The sequence below is a fragment of the Hyla sarda genome, chromosome 8 (genome assembly GCF_029499605.1).
Source record: "Hyla sarda isolate aHylSar1 chromosome 8, aHylSar1.hap1, whole genome shotgun sequence".
NCBI lineage: Eukaryota > Metazoa > Chordata > Amphibia > Anura > Hylidae > Hyla > Hyla sarda.
In genome coordinates, this window is record NC_079196.1 from 144,154,576 (window position 1) to 144,174,939 (window position 20,364).

At 40.7% G+C, this 20,364-nt stretch overlaps 1 protein-coding gene across 1 annotated transcript in view; it reads right to left on the minus strand.

Moving 5' to 3' along the window:
• The window catches only part of SLC39A10 (solute carrier family 39 member 10), a 61,740-nt gene that overhangs the window by 17,937 nt on the left and 23,439 nt on the right, over positions 1-20,364 (minus strand). Inside the window, exons 4-6 of the mRNA XM_056534176.1 lie at positions 15,197-15,366; positions 12,109-12,309; positions 8,513-8,636 (exon numbers count right to left, since the gene is read on the minus strand). Of these exons, the coding sequence (XP_056390151.1) occupies positions 8,513-8,636; positions 12,109-12,309; positions 15,197-15,366 (495 nt within the window). The remainder of the gene's footprint in view (positions 1-8,512; positions 8,637-12,108; positions 12,310-15,196; positions 15,367-20,364) is intronic.

The window sequence follows — 20,364 nt, forward strand, 5'->3', positions numbered from 1 at the left end:
AAAATTAGCATATGCAAATTTTCGCACATGCGAAAATTTGCACGCCAATCTCACACAGTAGTATTAGAGCCCTTTTACACCACACAAGCTGGAAGCAGAGAGGGATGATCACTGTGATGTGTACTGTGAAAAAAAAAAAAAAAAGAATATTCGTTATTACGAATATATAGTGCTATATTCGCGAATATTTGCGAATATGCGATATTCGTGAATAAAATTCGCATTGCGAATATTCGCGAGCAACTCTATTTGTGAAGTGTTGGTGTGGCACCATGGTCAATCTACTCTGATGCATCAGGCATTGGTGGTTGGAAATCTTGGCTGATTCAAGCTTGATTCATCTTCACAAAGGTCGGTCTCTCCACATTTTTCATGGACAAATGAGTTCTCCTTGGGGTGACTATGGCTCCCGCCACACTAAACACTCACTCTGATGGCACACTACTGGCTGGAAAGGACAGCTTTTCCAGAGAAAACTCTGCTAGTTGTGGCCACAAATAAAGTTTGGCTGCCCAGAAGTCCAACTGATCTTCAAGGTGTGTTTGCATGGGCATGTCAAGGTATTCCACCACCTGCTGGTTCAGGTCCTGCTCCAGGTGTACCTGCTGCTGATGAGTTGCTTCACTACGCGAGTGAAGAAAGCTGCTCATCAGCGACTTAAGACTCAGGCTGCTGCTGATGGAGCTGGTACTGCTCCTGCCACCCCACCCCTCCCCAGCAGCCATGGCAGTGGAAGGTGGGCTCAGGGGACCCCCCGATTCAGACCTACGAGAGGATGGACGATGGCCCCAACAGGCATCGGCCAACTGACTACATAGGATGCCTTTGTAGTAGGTCACTTTGTCCTCCCTCTCAGTGGGTGTAAAATAGACCCCTATTTTGTGGCGTTAGCGAGGGTCCAATAAGATGGAGATCCAGAAGTCATTCTCCTGCCGAATGGTGACAATTCGACTATCACTACGCATGCAAGTGAGCATGCATCGAGCCATTTGTGAAAGTGACTCGGAGGGACTCCCTGCCTCCATCTCCAGTGCATATTGCCACGGTGTGTCTGGGTCCTCTGTCTCGCCTTCCTCATAACCCTCTAGGTAAGCCCCGAGGTAATTTTTTGCATCGGGCCCTGTGGTTTCTAGCTACACCCCCGCGCAAGACCGCTGCACATTGATACAGCATTGGGGGCAACGGTTAACAGCAGAAAGGGGCTTATCCAAGGACAGGGGATAAGTGATAGATCGCAGGGGGGTGCGAGCGCTGGGATCTCCAGCACAGGCCCCGGCAGTTTGCTGGAAGCTGACGTCTGTACCCCGCAGGAAGCTGCGGCTGGCACACCCCCTCCATGTATCTCTACATGGAACGGGGGGGGGGGCAGGCCTTGAGCTGTGTGAGGGGCCCCGAAATTTCTGATGGCAGCCCTGGAGGCAACACACAGCTATCTGCCCCTCTCTGTAATACAATGCTGAAGAAAGTGACTGGGAGGTTAATGGCTGCAGTAAAAATCTTTTTCAGTGAAAAAAAACACTGCTTTCTGTCCACCATAACGCTGATGTGACTAGGATGTGAAACGCTGCTGGAATGAGCTATTCTGTGTAACACACACACACAGCTATGTCCGTCCTATCTCTATGCAGTGTAATGAATGATATGACGAGCTGCAAAATGGCTGCCGAATATATAGGGCTGTGACATCACAGGGGTGACTGGCTGCATCCTGCATGTGATTCAGGGTCATCCCGCCTACTTCCCTTCCCGCCTTCCCAGGGTGCCTTGCCCCATGTACTGACATGTGGATCTGCCATTTTAGATGCCCTGGAGCCTGGACCGCAGTAAATGGAGTTTAATGAATTGATTAGCACAATAGAATTGCAGCGATATTCGCGTTCTTTGCGAATCGAATATTTCATGAAATTCGTAATGAATTCGGGTTCATCAGGTTCGATTTGCTCATCTCTATTTATAATACTATCACAGGGAGTAGATAAATTTGACTTTTGTGAGACTTTTTTGCAACTTTTTAAAGTTGCTCTCGTATGGGAGTTTTGTACTTCAGGTCAGACCTGTAGCAGACTTGCAACTTTTTGTAACGGGTTTCGCACATCATAAATATCCAAATCATTCACAGTGAGAAGAAGAAAAAACAAGATCGCACTCACAAGTCCCATCAATTCGTGCTCTCGAGCCAGACGATGCGCTTGTAGCATGAAACACGTGTCGCTCCTTCACCTGCTATATGAGATGTAACCCCCGTTCACAGTAATAAAGCACGAATTTATAGGACTGGTGAGTTACATAGTTAGTACGGTTGAAAAAAGACATACGTCCATCAAGTTGAACCAGGGAATTGAAGGGTAGGGGTTATGATTTGGACAATTCCTGGATTTCTTAGAGATCAGCACCCCTCACCTACTCTGTGCATAGTCCAGCCGTGGGATCTCAGCTCTCCATTTATTCAGATGCTTGTGGAATAAGTGTTGCAATAGTGGGTAGTGCCAGTTATTGCTCTACATTAGGACCCATCATAAATATCCGACCACTGCAAAGTGAAAACTGAAATTTGCTTAGGTAAGGTTGTTTGAAACTTTTTGCTTACCCACCAAAGTCACACAAACAAATGCTTAAGCGCACGTGCAACTTTATGTGCGCCCGGAGTAAGCAAAAAAAAAAAAGAAGAAGCTCCAAATGCCTTGATAAATGTCCCCCTATGTGTCTCAAAAAATTAACCAATATCTATTTCCAATCCAAGAGGGAAACCAACTGCGGGACACAGCAGGACAACAATGCATACTTGCTTTTAAAAGTTTAAGGATTTATTTAGAAAATATAATACAACATGTTTCGAGGAGTATCTTTCCTGTTCCTTAGGTCTATACATATTTAGGTACATAGGTTGTATACCCTATACAGGAGTGAAAAATATTCTAAATTTGCGGGTGGGAGGCTTGACATCATCCACGACTGGGAATGTTAGGCTTTATTAGACAACAAATCCTTCAATAAATATTCTAGTAAGATATAGATGACAAACCCAATTCTTGGTTAGAGTATATAAATATATTCTTGAACATATGAAGAGGGGGTAAAAACACAGATATTAAGAATAATAGAAATAAATGACACAAAAGGAGCCATGAAGGAGCTGGAGTGGTCTGTGGTGTAATGATACCAAAACAGACTCAGATGCAACCCCAGCAGGCAGCATGGGATCGTGTCCTGGTTTGGCCAGAAACTTCTGAATAAACGTGTTAAATAAGTGATCAGAATATAGAACCTCTAAGTATTGATGATAGACAGTTGGGAAACACTAACCTAAAGCTTCTATGAGGGACATTTATCATTGCTGTATTTAGAAAGCCCCTTATTTTTGCTTACGTGCATCATATTTATCCTAATTGCTTGGGAGTTGATAAATTTAAGTAAGAAAAAACAATAAATCACTTCAGAACACCACTTTTCCGCAACTTTTTTAGCCTGTTGCGCAAAAAAAAACACCTTTATTTATCCCCTTATGGACACACCCAAATTTATTTTTGTATTTTCCTCACCTTCTAAATGCCACAGTTCTTTTAACCAGTTAAGGAAGCAGGGCGTATGGGTACACCCTTGCGTCCTGGGGTTTGAAGAGTGCTCAAGAGCTGAGAAGACTTCAAACCCGGTGGGTCCCGACTGCTATCAGCAGCCAGGGTGAATGCTGGACATTGCTGATCAGGCTGATGCCCGGCATTAACCCTCTAGACACCACGATCAAAGCTGATTGAGGCGTCTAAAATGCTGGGTTAATGTGTCGGTTAGCTCAGTGGACATAATCGGGACCATTGAGGTTAAACGATGTCCCGATCAGGGCCCTTACCTGCCTCCTCGCTGTCCAATCAGTGCATTGAAGCTCCCAAAGAGCCATGGCAGGCTGGAACAGCAGAGCATCGATAACACTGATCAATCCTGAGCCAAAGCTCAGCATTGAACAGTGTATGCAGTCCAAAGATTGCATGGTATAGCCCCCTATGGAGACAAAAAAATTAATGTGAATAGGCCCCTCCCCTAATACATAAAAAAAAAGTGGTATCACCGTATGAATAAATGTCCGATCAAAATATAAGGTTAGATAAACTGCATGGTCGATGGCGCACACGTACAAAAATTCCAAAGTCCAAAATTGTGCATTTTTGGGTCACTTCATATACCATAAAAAATATATAAAAAACTATAAAAAAATCCCGTCAAAACAAAAAAATGGTACCGATAAAAACTACAGACCACGGCACAAAAAATGAGCCCTCATATTGCCCCATATGTGTAAAAATAAAAAGTTATGGGGGTCAGAAGAGGACAATTTTAAACATACTGGGAGAGATTTAGCAAAACCTGTGTAGAGGAAGAGTGGTACAGTTGCCCATGGCAACCAGATTGCTTATTTCATTTTTCACAGGTCTCTTAAAAATGAAAGAAGCTATCTGATTTGTTGCCATGGGCAACTACACCACTCTTATTCTGCACAGATTTTGATAAATCTCCCCCACTAATTTTGGTGCATGAAGTTATTTTTATTTTTTTTTTAAGTAGTAAAATAAAATAAAACCTACATAAATTGGGTATCCAATACCAGGCAACACTTGCCCAAGTGACCTGTCTGCTGGAAGGCACACTCCATCATTATAGCTGGAGCAACGCTGCAGTTTACCAGGATTCCGGTGGACGAGTCCCCCTTTATCCAGCAAGGAGTTACCGTACATTCCTTTATCACCTTTATAGACTATCTGGCAACGTCTGTTTTATGCAGAGCCGTTATCGGCACAGCCGGCTAACTTATACAGCGCTTAGTACTGCTACAAGGAAAGACATCTTGATTACTGTGTTACTATTCCGTTTGCACATTCACTGTTATTACCACAGAGATATTGACTGTTACAATTGTATCCTACTGTGTTTATAACGCATACTGTACTGGTCTTTATCACTTGTTCCGCTGCTACGGAACTTAGTGCTCGTTTTAGGTAAGACCCAGTAGTGTTTTTTTTTTTTTTTAGCCAACAGCTATCTTTTATTGTTTATTCTTTAGTCTACAGCTGCTCATTACTTATTGCATTATAATTGGGATTAGGGATTCACAAGGGCCCTGTGATCCCTATGCCATTTCTGACCATTTAATTAATAAACTGTACTCATTTTTCTGAACATGAGCATCTGATTTAATTCAATTTATTGTTCTTTGTTTGAACATGAGCATCTAATTTATTCATGTACTAGGTATCATTACTAGGTATCATATTTGAGTGTCTTAACGGTTCACCATCCCCTCCTTTTATTCTTTCCCAAACCCACCCTATCTTTTTATCTCATCCATATTCTCATCCACATTTACATATTGCTACATTCAACATAGTACTAGATAACCTGTCTACCTATTTGTATTTTCTAATCACTGTTTAAAAGATTTGTTCAAAAGTTTCTGACCTACCCTAAATTGATCCCACACTGCCTACTGGAGTTGCATCAGTTTTTTAGGATATTTTTGTGTCATTTGATCTCTTTTTTCTTTTAATATCCTCAGACATTGTGCTTTAATCATTTTTATATATACATATCTAACCAAGAATTGGGTTTGTCATCTGTATCTTACTAGAGTCTTTAATATATATGTAAATATTAGAGGATTTGTTGTATATTAAAATCTAACATGATCCAATCATGGGAGATGTCCCCCCTATCACAGGGTTGATAAAAGGCCATCTGGGAATGAATTACACATGTTTTTAAACTCCTGCATAGGGTATAAAACCTGCCTGTGTACCTGTATATGTATAGACCTGATGAAGAGGACAGATGCTCCTCAATACACTTCATCTTATGATATATAAATAAATCCTTTACTGATTTAAATGTTGGTCAGCACATAAAGTATCTGGTGTTGTACCGCTGTATCCTGCTATTGGTTTTCCATATATTGCTGCTTCTTGAAGTTTATCAGGAAATCCATAGCTTGATACTGTCTGCGACCGCAAACCCACCCTGCACGCTGGTGACCCCTACTGTCAGGACCAACTGTGGGGACAAGGAGACAGCCCTAAACTGACCCTAAAAACACTCTCCCTGCCTACTTGCCCATCCATCCTAACCGATGGATCGACAACTGGGCACTGGTCCCTCCCTGCGCTAAAGTGCAGTGGCGTAAAAACACATAATAATACAGTCAGTCAAAAGCCAGAAACACTACAGGAACGTAGAACACTATAAATACTGAACTCAGATAACTAACAGAAACAGATAAAGTTCAGAGGACACAGATAAGTAAGTAAGCACAGAGAACACTATAGACCAATGGTAAAGCACAGAGGAAACACAAATTCAGTAATCATGAACTCTATGATCAGTGCATGTACTAAAAAACTCTAAAGATCAGATCAACCAAACAGGATATAAATATAGAACACTGTCCACACTGGACACCGATAACTAACAAACAGATTAGGTCCAGAACACGACTGGGAAATGGATGAGTCAGCATAGTCTCCATGAAAAAACAGGAATTATAACATACAGAGCACAGGTAACACTAGACCAGAACGGGATGAGTTAGAATAGACTCCAGGAACAAACAGGAATGAAAACTCAATCCCCCAGAAACCTCCAGTAACACGGGAATGTCTTGATACTAGAACTCAATCTTCCAGAGTCCAACATGGAGCACGGAGATGTCTTGTAATAATTGTCAATTCCCCAGAGTCCCATGAAAAGGTACCAGGGATGTCTTGTTACAAAAACTCAGAAAACGGATACAAGAAAACACACAGTGTGAACAGCTACTTAGCAGAAAGGACATACTAATCCTAAAAAACGACTAATCAAACACAGATAAAAATCTACTATGCGCATGCTATATAACCATGGATAAAAACCCAGAACATCTCAAAGATAAATACAAAGTAAATGCAGAAATAGTAGCATATGGACATTTATAAACGTCCATAAACGGCTCCTAAGGTATGATGTGCACTCAGCAGGTGAGCGTGCATCATATCCGGTGGGTCCCGGTTGCTATAAGCAACCAGGACCCATGGCTAATGCTGGACATCGCCGATTGGGCTAATGTCCGGCATTAACTCTGTAGATGCAGCGATCAAACTTGATTGCTGCATCTAAAGTGAAAGTAAAAGCTTCCTGTCAGCTCAGTCGTGCTGATAGGGACCATAGCGGTAAAATCGCAATGTCCAGATCAGTGAGAACGCAACAGGAGTGTGCCTTACCTGTCTCCTGCATGTCCGATCGGCAATTGATTGCTCCAAGCCTGAAATCCAGGCTTGCACTGCAATGGCAGTGATCAGTGTATTGAATCAATGTACTGCATGTAATAGTCCCCTATGAGGGCTATAACATTGCAAAAAATAAGTGAAAAATAAAGTTAATAAAGATCATTTAACTCCTTCCCTAATAAAAGTTTGAATCACCCCCCTTTTCCCAATAAAAGAAAAAAACTGTGTAAAAAAAAATAAAAAGAAACAGATGTGGTGCGTAAACTATGTCTGAACTATGTCTGAACTATAAAAAAATATCATTAATTAAACCGCACGGTCAATGGCGTATGCGCAAAAAAATTCCAAAGTCCATAAAAAATGTAATAAAAAGCAATCAAAAAGTCTGATCATGGTGCAGATCATGGCGCAAAAAATTAGCCCTTATACCGCCCCGTACATGGAAAAATAAAAAAGTTATAGGGGTCAGAATAGGACAAATTTAAATGTATACATTTTCCTGCATGTAGTTAGGATTTTTTTCAGAAGTACGACAAAATAAAACCTATATAAGTAGGGTATCAATTTAACCGTATGGACCTACGGAATAAACATAATGTATAATACTACCGAAAGATGTACTGCGTAGAAACGGAAGCCCCCAAAAGTTACAAAATGGCGTTTTTTCTTCCATTTTGTCGCCCAATGATTTTTTTCCATAGATTTTGGGGTAAAATGACTGATGTCATTACAAAGTAGAATTGGTGGCACAAAAAATAAGCCATCATATGGATTTTTAGGTGCAAAATTGAAAGTGTTATTATTTTTAGAAGGTGATGAAGAGAAAATGAAAATGCAAAAACTGAAAAACCTTCCTTCCTTAAGGGGTTAAAGCACAAACAGACAAGGAGTGTTGCACTCACAACTTCACAGCAGCATGACAGTCACCAGCCCAGAACCTAAACTGAGCTGGAGAAAGCTAGACACACCGCCACTGCCATTGGGTGAAAGGATAAAAGCGTTAACTATTTCCTAGCCAGGAAAATCTAACTGTTCAGCCACAACCTAAATCTAATGGCCGTGTCTGAAAATAAACCAAGACAGACATTACACCTACATTATATGCCTGTCAGAATGCTGCACTCGGAGTGTAACCAACATAGGCAGTACATACAGTATCCTTACATTTTCTTGTGCAGTGTAAAACCAAACACTATTCATGTTCTTGGTCAGTGTAAAACCAAACACTATTCATGTAGCTGATTCCAGAAATAATAAATAAATGTGATTACCTGTCGTGGGTTTTAGGTGTAACCATTCGGCATCTGATCGACGATTTAGTTTGTGATCATATAATTTTCTTCCCACAACAGAATCCTCCACTTTCTGTTTTTGTTTCATCCTACTTGGCTTACTCTTAAAAATTAAGAATTAAACAAAATTAAACAGAGCAGGAGATGTGGTTAAGATGTGCTCTTATTTTGATCAAAATATTTTGTGTTAAAAATAAGGTTATCTAACAAAAGAAACAAACTGTGCATGCTGTAAAAAAGCAACATAATAATAAAATCAGCTCTGCTCTCCCTTGTAGCTGCAGAGCTCCTTTCCCTGCTCCCTCCCCCCTTCCCTCATGTTTGTTTAGGGAGAGACCAGTAATGTGAAGGGGGAGCTCATATTACTGCTCATTAGATTTTGATGCACAGGGAAGCCTTCCTCAGTCACAGTAGTTTGTCAGAACAGGCTCACTGCTGTCTTATCTGAGAAGCCCTTCTCCAACAGGAAAGAGGCCCCCCAACGAACCTACCCTTCACCTCAGGCCCAGAAGGCACCTGCAAGGTTCCAGGTTCAATGTCTCTTTTTGATGAACCTATTATGGGACCACAAATGCTCAGAGCATCCCCCAAGGAGCCATATACTGTTTGGCATCCCTGCTGAAGCAAGGACTCAGGATTGCATTGAGGTGTGGAACCTCTGCTAGACTGACAGGAGGAATACCCAGAAGGGCTAATGGCCTTTGAAGCGCCATACACCTAACAAACACCCTGCCCCTGAACCTAAGATTTAATATATACTGCATCTCCTAAACCTATGATTAAATATACACTGTAACCCCCAAACTTATGATAAAACATACCCTGTGCATCCTACATCTATGATTTCCTTGAAATAAAAAAAACACTTTGTCCCTGAGTTAGCCCTGCTCGAAGTAATACATACCTGTCCCTCCATGTGAAATGTCATCTGCACATGCTGCTCTGCCCTCTATAGGTCAGGCCTAGCTCCTGGTGAACAATGTAGGTGGAATGAAGATATCATTGCACTGCCTACATCACAAGAAAAGCTATGAACGGCAGAGAAGGGAGCTGTGGACTCTCTTGCAATTGCCAGTGTGTACTCTTTCAATTATACCTGTATCCTTATGACACAGATACAATTGACTTGAGGCAAATTTGACAGGATCCCCATTTCTTTCTGATTTCCCAAAATGTCTGGATCCCATTAAAGTCTGTGTTAGTATTCATCTGTATGGGTGTCCTGGAGACACCAATACAGTTGAAGGAGTCAGTTATGACAGTAAACCACTTCCCTATGTATGCCCCTTACTCCTTTTAAAGAAGTCGTAATAACATTAAATGAAAAGGATGCTTTTGATTGAGAAAATAATGTTTCTCATTTGGATATTCAAATAAAATTTTTCATGTTTTAAAACATGATACATTATTTTCAAGTTACTAATATTTCTTAATAAAAGTATTATAAGATTTTATGTTTTTCACTGATTTCGAGGGTAAAAAAAAAAATACTCAAACCAGCATGTGGAAAATCAACCCTAAAGTAAGTACAAGCTTTCAATTTAGATTATTAGACTGAGGGTTGAAAAAGCTTGGGAAGTCAAATCTGTTTGGGAATTTGCAGTACTGCTGAAGACAAAATGAATTGTAAATTTGCTTTTCAAGGTACACAGTAAAAAACATGAAAGCTGTAAAGAAAAGACAACTGTGGCAGTCATAAATCCACAGACTTTAGTTTATTATTGCTATGTGAATAATCAACACATTGTAGAAAACTTAAAAAAAAATCCTGTGCATCAAATCCTGCGCATCAAATCTGCGTACGTGTTAACGTACACTAAAGGGGTACTCTGGTAGAAAAAAAAAATATTTTTAAATTAACTGGTGCCAGAAAATTAAACAGATTTAAAAATCTGTTCAAAATCGTATTCTTTCCAGTACTTATCAGCTGCTGTATGCTGCAGAGGAAGTTATTTTTGAATTTCTTTTCTGTCTGACCACAGTGCTCTCTGCGGACACCTCTGTCCATGTCAGGAACTCTCCAAAGCCGGATAGGTTTGTTATGGGGATTTGCTCCTGCTTTGGACAGTTCCTGACAGAAAAGAAATTAAAAAAGAAAAGAACTTCCTCTACAGCAGCTGATAAGTACTTAACCCCTTAAGGACCACGGGTTTTTCCATTTTTGCTCTTTCATTTTTTCCTCCACACCTTTTAAAAATCATAACCCTTTCAATTTTGCACCTAAAAATCCATATGATGGCTTATTTGTTGCGCCACCAATTCTACTTTGCAGTAACATCAGTCATTTTACCCAAAAATCTACGGCGAAACGGAAAAAAAAATAATTGTGCGACGAAATTGAAGAAAAAAATGCAATTTTGTAACTTTTGGAGGCTTCCGTTTCTACGCAGTACATTTTTCGGTAAAAATTACCTATTCTGTAGGTCCATACGGTTAAAATGATACCCTACTTATATAGATTTGATTTTGTCGTACTTTTGTAAAAAATCATAACTACATGCAGAAAAATGTATACGTTTAAAATTGTCATCTTCTGACACCTATAACTTTTTAATTTTTCCACATTTGGGGCGGTATGGTGGCTCATTTTTTGCACCGTGATCTGAAGTTTTTAGCGGTATCATTTTTGTATTGATTGGACTTTTTGATCGCTTTCTATTCATTTTTTCATGATATAAAAAGCGACCAAAAATACGTTATTTTGGACTTTGGAATTTTTTTGCGTGTACGCCATTGACCGTGCGGTTTAATAAATTATATATTTTTATAGCTCAGACATTTACGCACGCGGCGATACCACATATGTTTATATTTATTTTTATTTACATGGAGTTTTTTTTTATGGGAAAAGGGGGGTGATTTGAACTTTTATTAAGGAAAGGGTTAAATCACATTTTTTAACTTTTTTTTTACACTTTTTTTTTTTTGCAGTGTTATAGGTCCCATAGGGATCTATAACACTGCACACACTGATCTTTTACCCTGATCCCTGCAAAGCCATAGCTTTGCAGTGATCAGGGTTATCGGCGGTCGATTGCTCAAGCCTGAATCTCAGGCTTGGAGTAATCAATCGCTGAAGGGACACGACGGAGGCAGGTAAGAGGACCTCTGCTTGTGTCCCAGCTGATTGGGACACTGCATTTTCACTGCGGATGTCCCGATCAGCCCCGCTGAGCAGCCTGGAAGGTTTTACTTTCGGTTTAGACGCGGCGTTCAACTTTGAATGCCGTGTCTAAAGGGTTAATAGCGTGCGGCACCGCGATCGCTGCCGCGTGCTATTAGCCCCGGGTCCCGGCATCAGATGCATGCCGGCACCAACCCGATATGACGCGGGGTCACCGCGTGACCCCACGTTATTTTGTGGGAGCCGGCCAAGGACGTAAATATACGTCCTTGGTCGTTAAGGGGTTAAAGGATTAAGATTTTTAAATAGAAGTAATTTACAAATCTGTTTAACTTTCTGGCTCCAGTTGATTGAAATTTTTTTTTCCCACCGGAGTACTCCTTTAAATAAGTGAACAAAGAAATGATTGAGGGTGTCTGCAACAGTGTAGTATGAAAGAAAGAATATTTACCTTTCTCTCCTTGTATTGTTTAAACATTCGTAGACAATTTTCGATTATGAAGAGTATATAGATTCCACCAAGGGCAACAAGACCTTTCATAACACTGTCATATTCTACTAAAAACTGCTTGTTTGGGGGTTCATTCAAATCCTTGTCATTATCATGACTATGTCCAATTTCTTTTGATGCATGGTCATGCTCTCCTTTTGACTGTAAATAATAAAATGTGAATAAAAACTGAATAAAAATTTGCATGAGAATTTGTATGAATTGAAAAATATGTGTTTTTAAATGTTTTCCCCAAAGATTCATAGTAACATAGTTCATAAGGTTGAAAAAAGACCAGAGTCCATCAAGTTCAACCTATATCCCTAATGAGTCCCTACTGAGTTGATCCAGAGGAAGGCAAAGAACCCTCTTACTAGAGGTAACAATTCCTTCCCGACTCCAAATATGGCATCAGAATAAATCCCTGGATCAACGTTCTGTCCCTATAAATCTAATATACATAACCAACGATGTTATTATTCTCCAAAAATGCATCCAGACCCCTTTTAAATTCTTTTACAGAGATCCGCATGACCACCTCCTCCGGGAGAGAATTCCACAGTCTCACTGCTCTTAAAGTAAAGAACCCCCGTCTGTGCTGGTGTAGAAACCTTCTTTCCTCTAGAAGTAGAGGATGCCCCCGTGTTATAGATACAGTCCTGGGTATAAATAGATCATGGGAAAGATCTCTGTATTGTCCCCTGATATATTTATACATAGTTATCCCCCTAAAGCCTTAAAAGATAATTTTAAGGCTTTCAAGACTTTTATAAGAAGAACATCCTTTAATGTTACATAACTAATTAGCTGTAACATAAAACACTGCCTAATGTTGTATAGGCCCCTCTCATTATGCTAAAAAAGCTCTGACCCATTAAGGCTTAGACTTTCCAAGACCTCTGAATTTTTCCTGTACTTTCTGACACTCAGACATTACCAGAAGATAATTGAAATGCTGTAGTTGCAAGGGGGGAAGCCAGTTTAATGCCTGGCACTGTTTAATATGTTACTAATACCATTCCTCACCAAATTGTTGCTGTGTTGCAGAACACATTACTCTTCCAACAGGACAAGGGGATGCTACCATTAGAGAATATTGTTGCCATGAAGTTGTATATCAGTCAGCTATAATGCCAAAGCAGATTGTAGTTGTCAAAATATTATCTACAAGATGCCAGGACCCAAGGTTTCCAGAATAATATCATACTGCCTCCATCATCTCTTCCTATCCTAATGTCACCTCTTCCCCTGGTCACTGAGGAACACTCATCTAAGCATCCACATGATGTAAAAGAAAAAATGTTGATCACCAGACCTCTTTCCATTGCTCTGTGTTCCAATAGGAGGCACTTTAGGCAGCGGAAAGGGGTCAACATTGGCATTCTATGGCTACATAGCCCCATACATAGCAAGTTGGTGTCAATGTGTGTTCTGACTCCTTTCTGTCTAATGATTTTGTCACCAATAACTTTTTCAGCAACTTATGCTACAGGCCAAATCAAAGCAGATGATCTTGGGCCGATTCTAGCCTTTCAGCTACCAAAACAAAGCCTAAAAATGGCACCCACAACCCCATGCTTTGCATTCCACATCTGTAACCAGCCAATTGGGTCAATGGAGCCAGTGAATATTTTTCACTTCTAAGACTATACAGGTTTACTGCCTGAGGCCATAAGCTTATCTTACCTCATGGCAGATACAACCCTGTGGTTTTTTTTTTATTCCAGTACTGGTCACAGAGTATACCCATTGCACTTTCCCATGAAAGTCAATCTTCAGACACCAATTTCCAACAATGTTTGTGATACTGAATGTTGCTTGAATGCATAGTCACACAATACTATGCTATACATCATATGCAATTTTTTTAGGCTTTTTTCACACTGCTGTTAAGATAAGGCAGTGTGATGGCCATCAGTGGAGCCGGGGAGAATAGGGGGGGGGGGGGGGGGGGGAATTACTGCATGTGCAGTCTTTCTCCCGCTACTCCTGCTCCAAAATAACGGTGCCCAAAAGACACCATGGGAAAAATGGTAAATGGGGTCCATCGGGACCTTTTAGTGCCCCATCCTGACAATGGGCGTTAGAGGCTGAAAAAAAAAAAAAGAGAGCCTAACGGCCGTTTAAGGGTGCACTGTCACATGTTCACTCCCACACTAACCACAGGTACTGATGGATAGTGCGGGGGAGGCTGATTCGTATGATCCCTACCTTACCTGGATCCGTCTGGCCATTTCCCCACAATCTTAGTTTTTCTATATATGCAAATGTGGCGGTAACTGGCACAGGCAGGGTTTTCAGTAACCTAGTGGCACTGTGACGTCAGCGCCACCCATCCACAGCGCTGCCCGCTTATAAATATTCATCCTCCTCCCTCTGGCTCTCCCTCTCACCGCCGCTCCTAACTGGTCTTCACTGCGCATGTGCCACTTCCGGACATGCGCAGTGAAGACCAGTTAGGAGCAGCAGGAAGAAGGAGAGCCGGAGGGAGGGGGGATGAATATTCATAAGCGGGCGGCGCTGCGGACGGGGGCGGCGCTGATGTCACAGTGCCACTAGGCTACTGAAAACCTCGCCCGTGCCAGTTACAGCCACATTTGCATATATAGAAAAACTAAGATTGCGGGCGAACGGCTGAACGGATCCGGGCAAGGTAGGGATCATATGAATCCGTCAGTACCTGTGGTTAGTGTGGGAGTGAACATGTGACAGTTTTCCTTTAAGAATGTGGCACAACGGCAGTGTGAAAGTAGCCTTATCCTGGTTTGCTGATATGGCACATATCTAGAATGCATCTTTATGCATTTCACAATATGAGATAGAATAATTAATATATTTCAGGAAGATATGTTTTATATTTAGTTTGTGTAGGCAAAAAAAAAAAAGTTTTGTTACTTTGTTAAGTAGTTAGGAGTGGTTTGTTTGAGATCCACTTGATTTATGAAACAAAATATTAATTAGATATCATGCACAGCTAAAACAGCAATACGTGTATACTGAATAAGAATTGCAACGACTTATATTTGCAGTAATGATATGAAGTGTTTACATGAGGCATGAGATGAAGAAGTGCATCTCCTATTAAGGTTCCCACAGCCAAAGCGATGAGGAAGTTGAGTAGAAACTTAAAGCATCCTTGGTTAATGACTGGAATCAAAATAACTCCCAGCAGGGACAAGAGGCTGATGACAGTGATAGATATGAGGCCACAGATCCAGGCTACAAATGGGAAAGAAATCTGACAGTTAGAAAAGCATGACCATTTAACAGATTCTTCATAATATTAATATATTTATAATTAAACCAAAACTACTCACATATGGGATAATATATATAATTATAAAATTATTGTACGCCAGCTTTCTGATGTATAAAAGTCAACATTTGCTGTGGAAGCCATGGTTTGTTAAAACAAATTGCTACGGTACTTTTCACTGTTTTACTCTTACTTAAAAAAAGAAAAGAAAAGAAAAAAAACAGGAGCTTACTTGGGAAGGGTTCTGGCCCAGCCCAGCACCATGAATTTAAAGAGTACCTGTCATCATCTCAACTTTCCCTGATCCCCCTTCCCATCTGTCCCCTTCTCTAATTATGCCTATCCCTGTGTTTATTGAGGTTTAAAACGCTGTGGAAATACCTTTTTTTTTATCCCTCTTCATTAGCTCAGGAGCACTGTCTTTCTGAGGGGTGGAAGGAGGCGGGTCCCGACAGGCATGATGTCACATGAAGCCTGGCTGGGACTCTGCTTCTGCCAGTCTTCCTGTATGCTGCTCTCCCTCTGCAGCAGTGTTTCCCAACCAGGGCACCTCCAGCTGTTGCAAAACTACAACTCCCAGCATGCCCAGGCAGCCAACAGCTGTCCGGGCATGCTGGGAGTTGTAGTTTTGCAACAGCTGGAGGCACCCTGGTTGGGAAACAGTGTGCATACAGACTAAGTACAGGGGAGGGATGGCAGCCTGTCTCTCTCTCTCCTGTGTCTCTCTGCACTAAAAAGTCAATGCTGAGAACCAGGGGCTGAGGGAGCAATTACAGAGGCAGTGATTAAGATGAATGTTGGGGGGGGGGGGGGGGGGCACAGAGCAGGGAGAGCAGTGAGATGATACAATGTATAAGATAACGTGTGGTGAGGGGCAGGGAGAACACAGAGCAGGGGGGGGGGGGGGGGGAGGTGACTGGCTTCTGTTATATGAGAGGCATGTGCAGGCTTGTAGCTCACAGGCTGGGAGCGAGTCCTGAGCTGAGAGCACTGAACTGCCGGTGGAAGGACCAGAGCCCTAGCATTAGTCCTAAAAGCTGTACACTTACTATGAAAAGCATAGGATGCTGCTTGCAGACCAGGCATAGAAGAGTGACCCCTAGTGGCCAAAAGTATAAAATGAAAAAACTGGTATAAATATTAATATTTTTTAATGAAGATATATTACAATATCTCTTCATTAATGATTATGAACAACATATTAAAAGTTTTTGTTGATGACAGGTACTCTTTAACATAACTTGAGCTCCCCGAATACATAAAAACAAACATCCCTCACATAAATCCTGCAAACCCCAAATAAACGGTGGGGACCACTTAACCGTACCCCAGCAAGCGTAAGATGATGCTTATACTTCCAACCTTAGAAAATGAGTATTTTCAATTTACCATGTGTGTTTAATGTGTATGTTAAAATTTACAATTTCATGTGTATGTTACAATATTATCACTCTACATCTTACTATCATACTGTTACCGACCAAATCCTGTATACTGAGACCATTATTATCAATAATACCAGTATACAAGGAAGAATAGTATCACTATAAATCTTACCATCATAGTTACTGACCAAATCCTGTATACTGAGACCAATATTACCAATAATACCAGTATACAAGGAGGAATATTATCACCATACATATTACTATCATATTGTTAATGATCAAATCCAGAGTATTAGGACCAATATTACCAGTATATTAACAGTATACATGGAACAAATTATACCACCACACAAAGACTGGATAATAACACCATACTTAGTAAAAAACCACTATACACAGACTAAGAATACCAATAATACCAGTATACAAATAATACAAGGGCCAAATAATACCAATGCATCAGGAACACACTATACATCACATAGTGACTGTACAGTTACTGAATAAAACCACTGTACACAGACTATTATTCCTTCATACAGTGACTGTATACTGTAGAGGCAGATACCAGAATCTGTATGCAATATAAGTGATTATATACAGGACCATATAATGGTAGATTTCAGCTGCACACAGGACCTGTATACCATATAGGTGATTATATACAGAACCATATTGAGGTATATACCGGCTTTACACAGGATCTGTATACAATAAAAGTAATTATATACGGGACCATATAGTGTTAATTACCAGCTGTACACAGGATATGTTTTCTCTTATTAAGGGTAGGGTCACACATGCCGTATTTTGCTGCATATTTGATGCACAGATTTGAAGCTACAGATTTAATGCTGCAGATATCAATGTAAACTATATGACTGAATATTGCATCAAATCTTCAGCTTTAAATCCTGTGCATCAAATATGCGCAGGATAAGTGTATGTATGAATATAAGAGTGCGTTTACACGTACAGTATCCTGTGCAGATTTGATGCACAGGATTTTCTGCTGCAGATTTCAATGTAAACAAAATGGCTGAACACAGCTTCTAATCTGCAGTTACAAATCCTGCGCATTAAATCTGCGCAGGATACATAGTTACATAATTACTATGGTTGAAAAAAGACATATGTGCATCAAGTTCAACCAGAGAATTCAAGGGAAGGGGTGTGGTGGGATGAAGGGGAAGGGATGGGATTTTATATTTTTGCATAAGCATTAATGTTATTTTGTTTTAAAGCTATCAATTGTTCCTGCTGTGACCAGTTCCTGAGGTAGACTGTTCCATAAGTTCACAGTTCTTATGTTAAAGAAGGCGTGTCGCCCCTTGTGACTAAACCTTTTCTTTTCCAGATGGAGGGAGTGCCCCCTCGTCCTTTGAGGGGTTTAACCTGGAACAGTTTTTCTCCATATTTTTTGCATGGGCCATTTATAAACTTATATACGTTGGTCATATCCCCCCTTTAAACGTCTCTTCTCAAGACTAAACAATTGTAACTCTTTTAATCGTTTCTCATAGCTGAGATGTTCCATGCCCCATTTTAGTTTAGTAGCATGTCTCTGCACCTTTCCAGCTCCACAGTGTCCCCTTTATGGACTGGTGACCAAAACTGAACAGCATATTCCAGGTGAGGCCGTACCAGTGTTTTATAAAGGGGTAGTATTATGTCCCTGTCCCTCGAGTCCATGCCTCCTTTTATACAAGACAATATCCTGCTGGTCTTGGAAGCAGCAGCCTGACATAGACTACAGAATAGCATGCAGTGATCTACAAGTACACCCAGATCCTTCTCTACCAATGACTCTGCCAGTTTAATTCCCCCTAAGACATATGAACGCAAAGGTTATTAGTACCCAGATGCATAACTTTACATTTATCCACATTGAACCTCATTTGCCAAGTGGATGCCCAGACACTTAGTCTATCCAAGTCATATTGTAACTTCTGCACATCCTCTATAGACTGTACCGTACTACAACGCTTAGTGTCATCTGCAAAGATAGAAACAGAGCTGTTAATGCCATTCTTTATATCATTAATAAATAAATTAAGCAAGAGTAGGCCCAGTACTGACCCTTGGGGTACACCAGTAATAACCGGGGACCAATCAGAGTATGAATCATTGACCACCACTCTCTGGTTACGATCCATAAGCCAGTGTTCAATCCAGTTACAAACTAAATATTCTAAGCCCAAAGACCTTAACTTACCTATCAGATGTCTATGAGAGACAGTATCAAACGCTTTTGCAAAATCCGAAAACACTAAATCCACAGCCATCCCTTTGTCAAGGCTTCTACTCACCTCTTCATAAAAGCAAATTAGATTAGTTTGACGACTTCTATCCTTAGTAAAACCATGCTGGCTATCACTTATAATACTATTTTACCCTATGTATTCCTGTATGTAGTCCCTTATGAGTCCTTCAAACAATTTCCCCACAATGCACGTTAAAGGGGTTATCCACCATAAGGCGATTTTAGTACATACCTGGCAGACAGTAATGGACCTACTTAGTAAGGATCTGTGCTTGTCTTGGGGCTAAATGGCTGTGTTGTGAGTCCAACATAACATTGTGGCTAGCTTTTTGTGAACTGGTATTTCCTGTTTGAATAATTTTTTTTTACTACAAATCCCATAATTCAATTTTCCTCCCTCACATAAGCCACCCCACCCATTGAAACATAAATGAGCTGCATCCATTCAAAAGACCTTTGGTTTTCAATCAGGGTTTCTACAGCTGTTGCATTAGTTTCAGATTGATCTCTCCCCCAACAAGCGATCGCTCCCCCCATTGAAGCAGAAAGGCTCCCTGTCATCAGCTGACTAGTGAGTCAGGTCTTGGCCATATTGAACCCTGGGAAAAATCTGAGACAACAGTCATTTTGTATGCTGTTAAAAATAAATATTGGAGTGAAAATCACAGAAGAATTGTGAGAAAACCGTCACACAGACACTAAACTAACTTTACAGCCCCTGTAGTGTAGCCAAATAAAAAAAATTCCTGGAATACCCCTTTAAGCTTACCAGTCTATAATTACCTGGGGAAGACCTAGAGCCCTTTTGGAAGATTGGTACCACATTCGCCTTGCGCCAGTCCCTCGGCACAATACCAGAAACCAGAGAATCTCTAAATATCATGAACAAGGGTACAGAAATTACTGAACTTAGTTCTCTAAGAACTCTTAGGTGTTATCCATCTGGTCCTGAAGATTTGTTTACATTTACTTAATTTACCTTGTACCATCTCTACATTAAGCCAGTTCAGTACATATCATCATGTGTTACCCACACTGGTCTAGCCTGCGTCAGCTTCTCCCTCTTCCTTGGTATATACAGAACTAAAGAACCCATTCAGTAGCTCCACTTTCTATTGATCACCAGTCATAACATGCCCATTATCATTATTAAGGTGTCCTACATGTTCTGTCTTTGTTCCCAACCAGCTCTGCATTGTTGGAAATGACCAGATCCCACAAGGCATCACTTTTTGTTGGGTCTTTCATCCTTGCCTGACAAAGGGTCCGTTACGGACCAGAAACGCGTTGCTATAGTGTGAATAAATCTG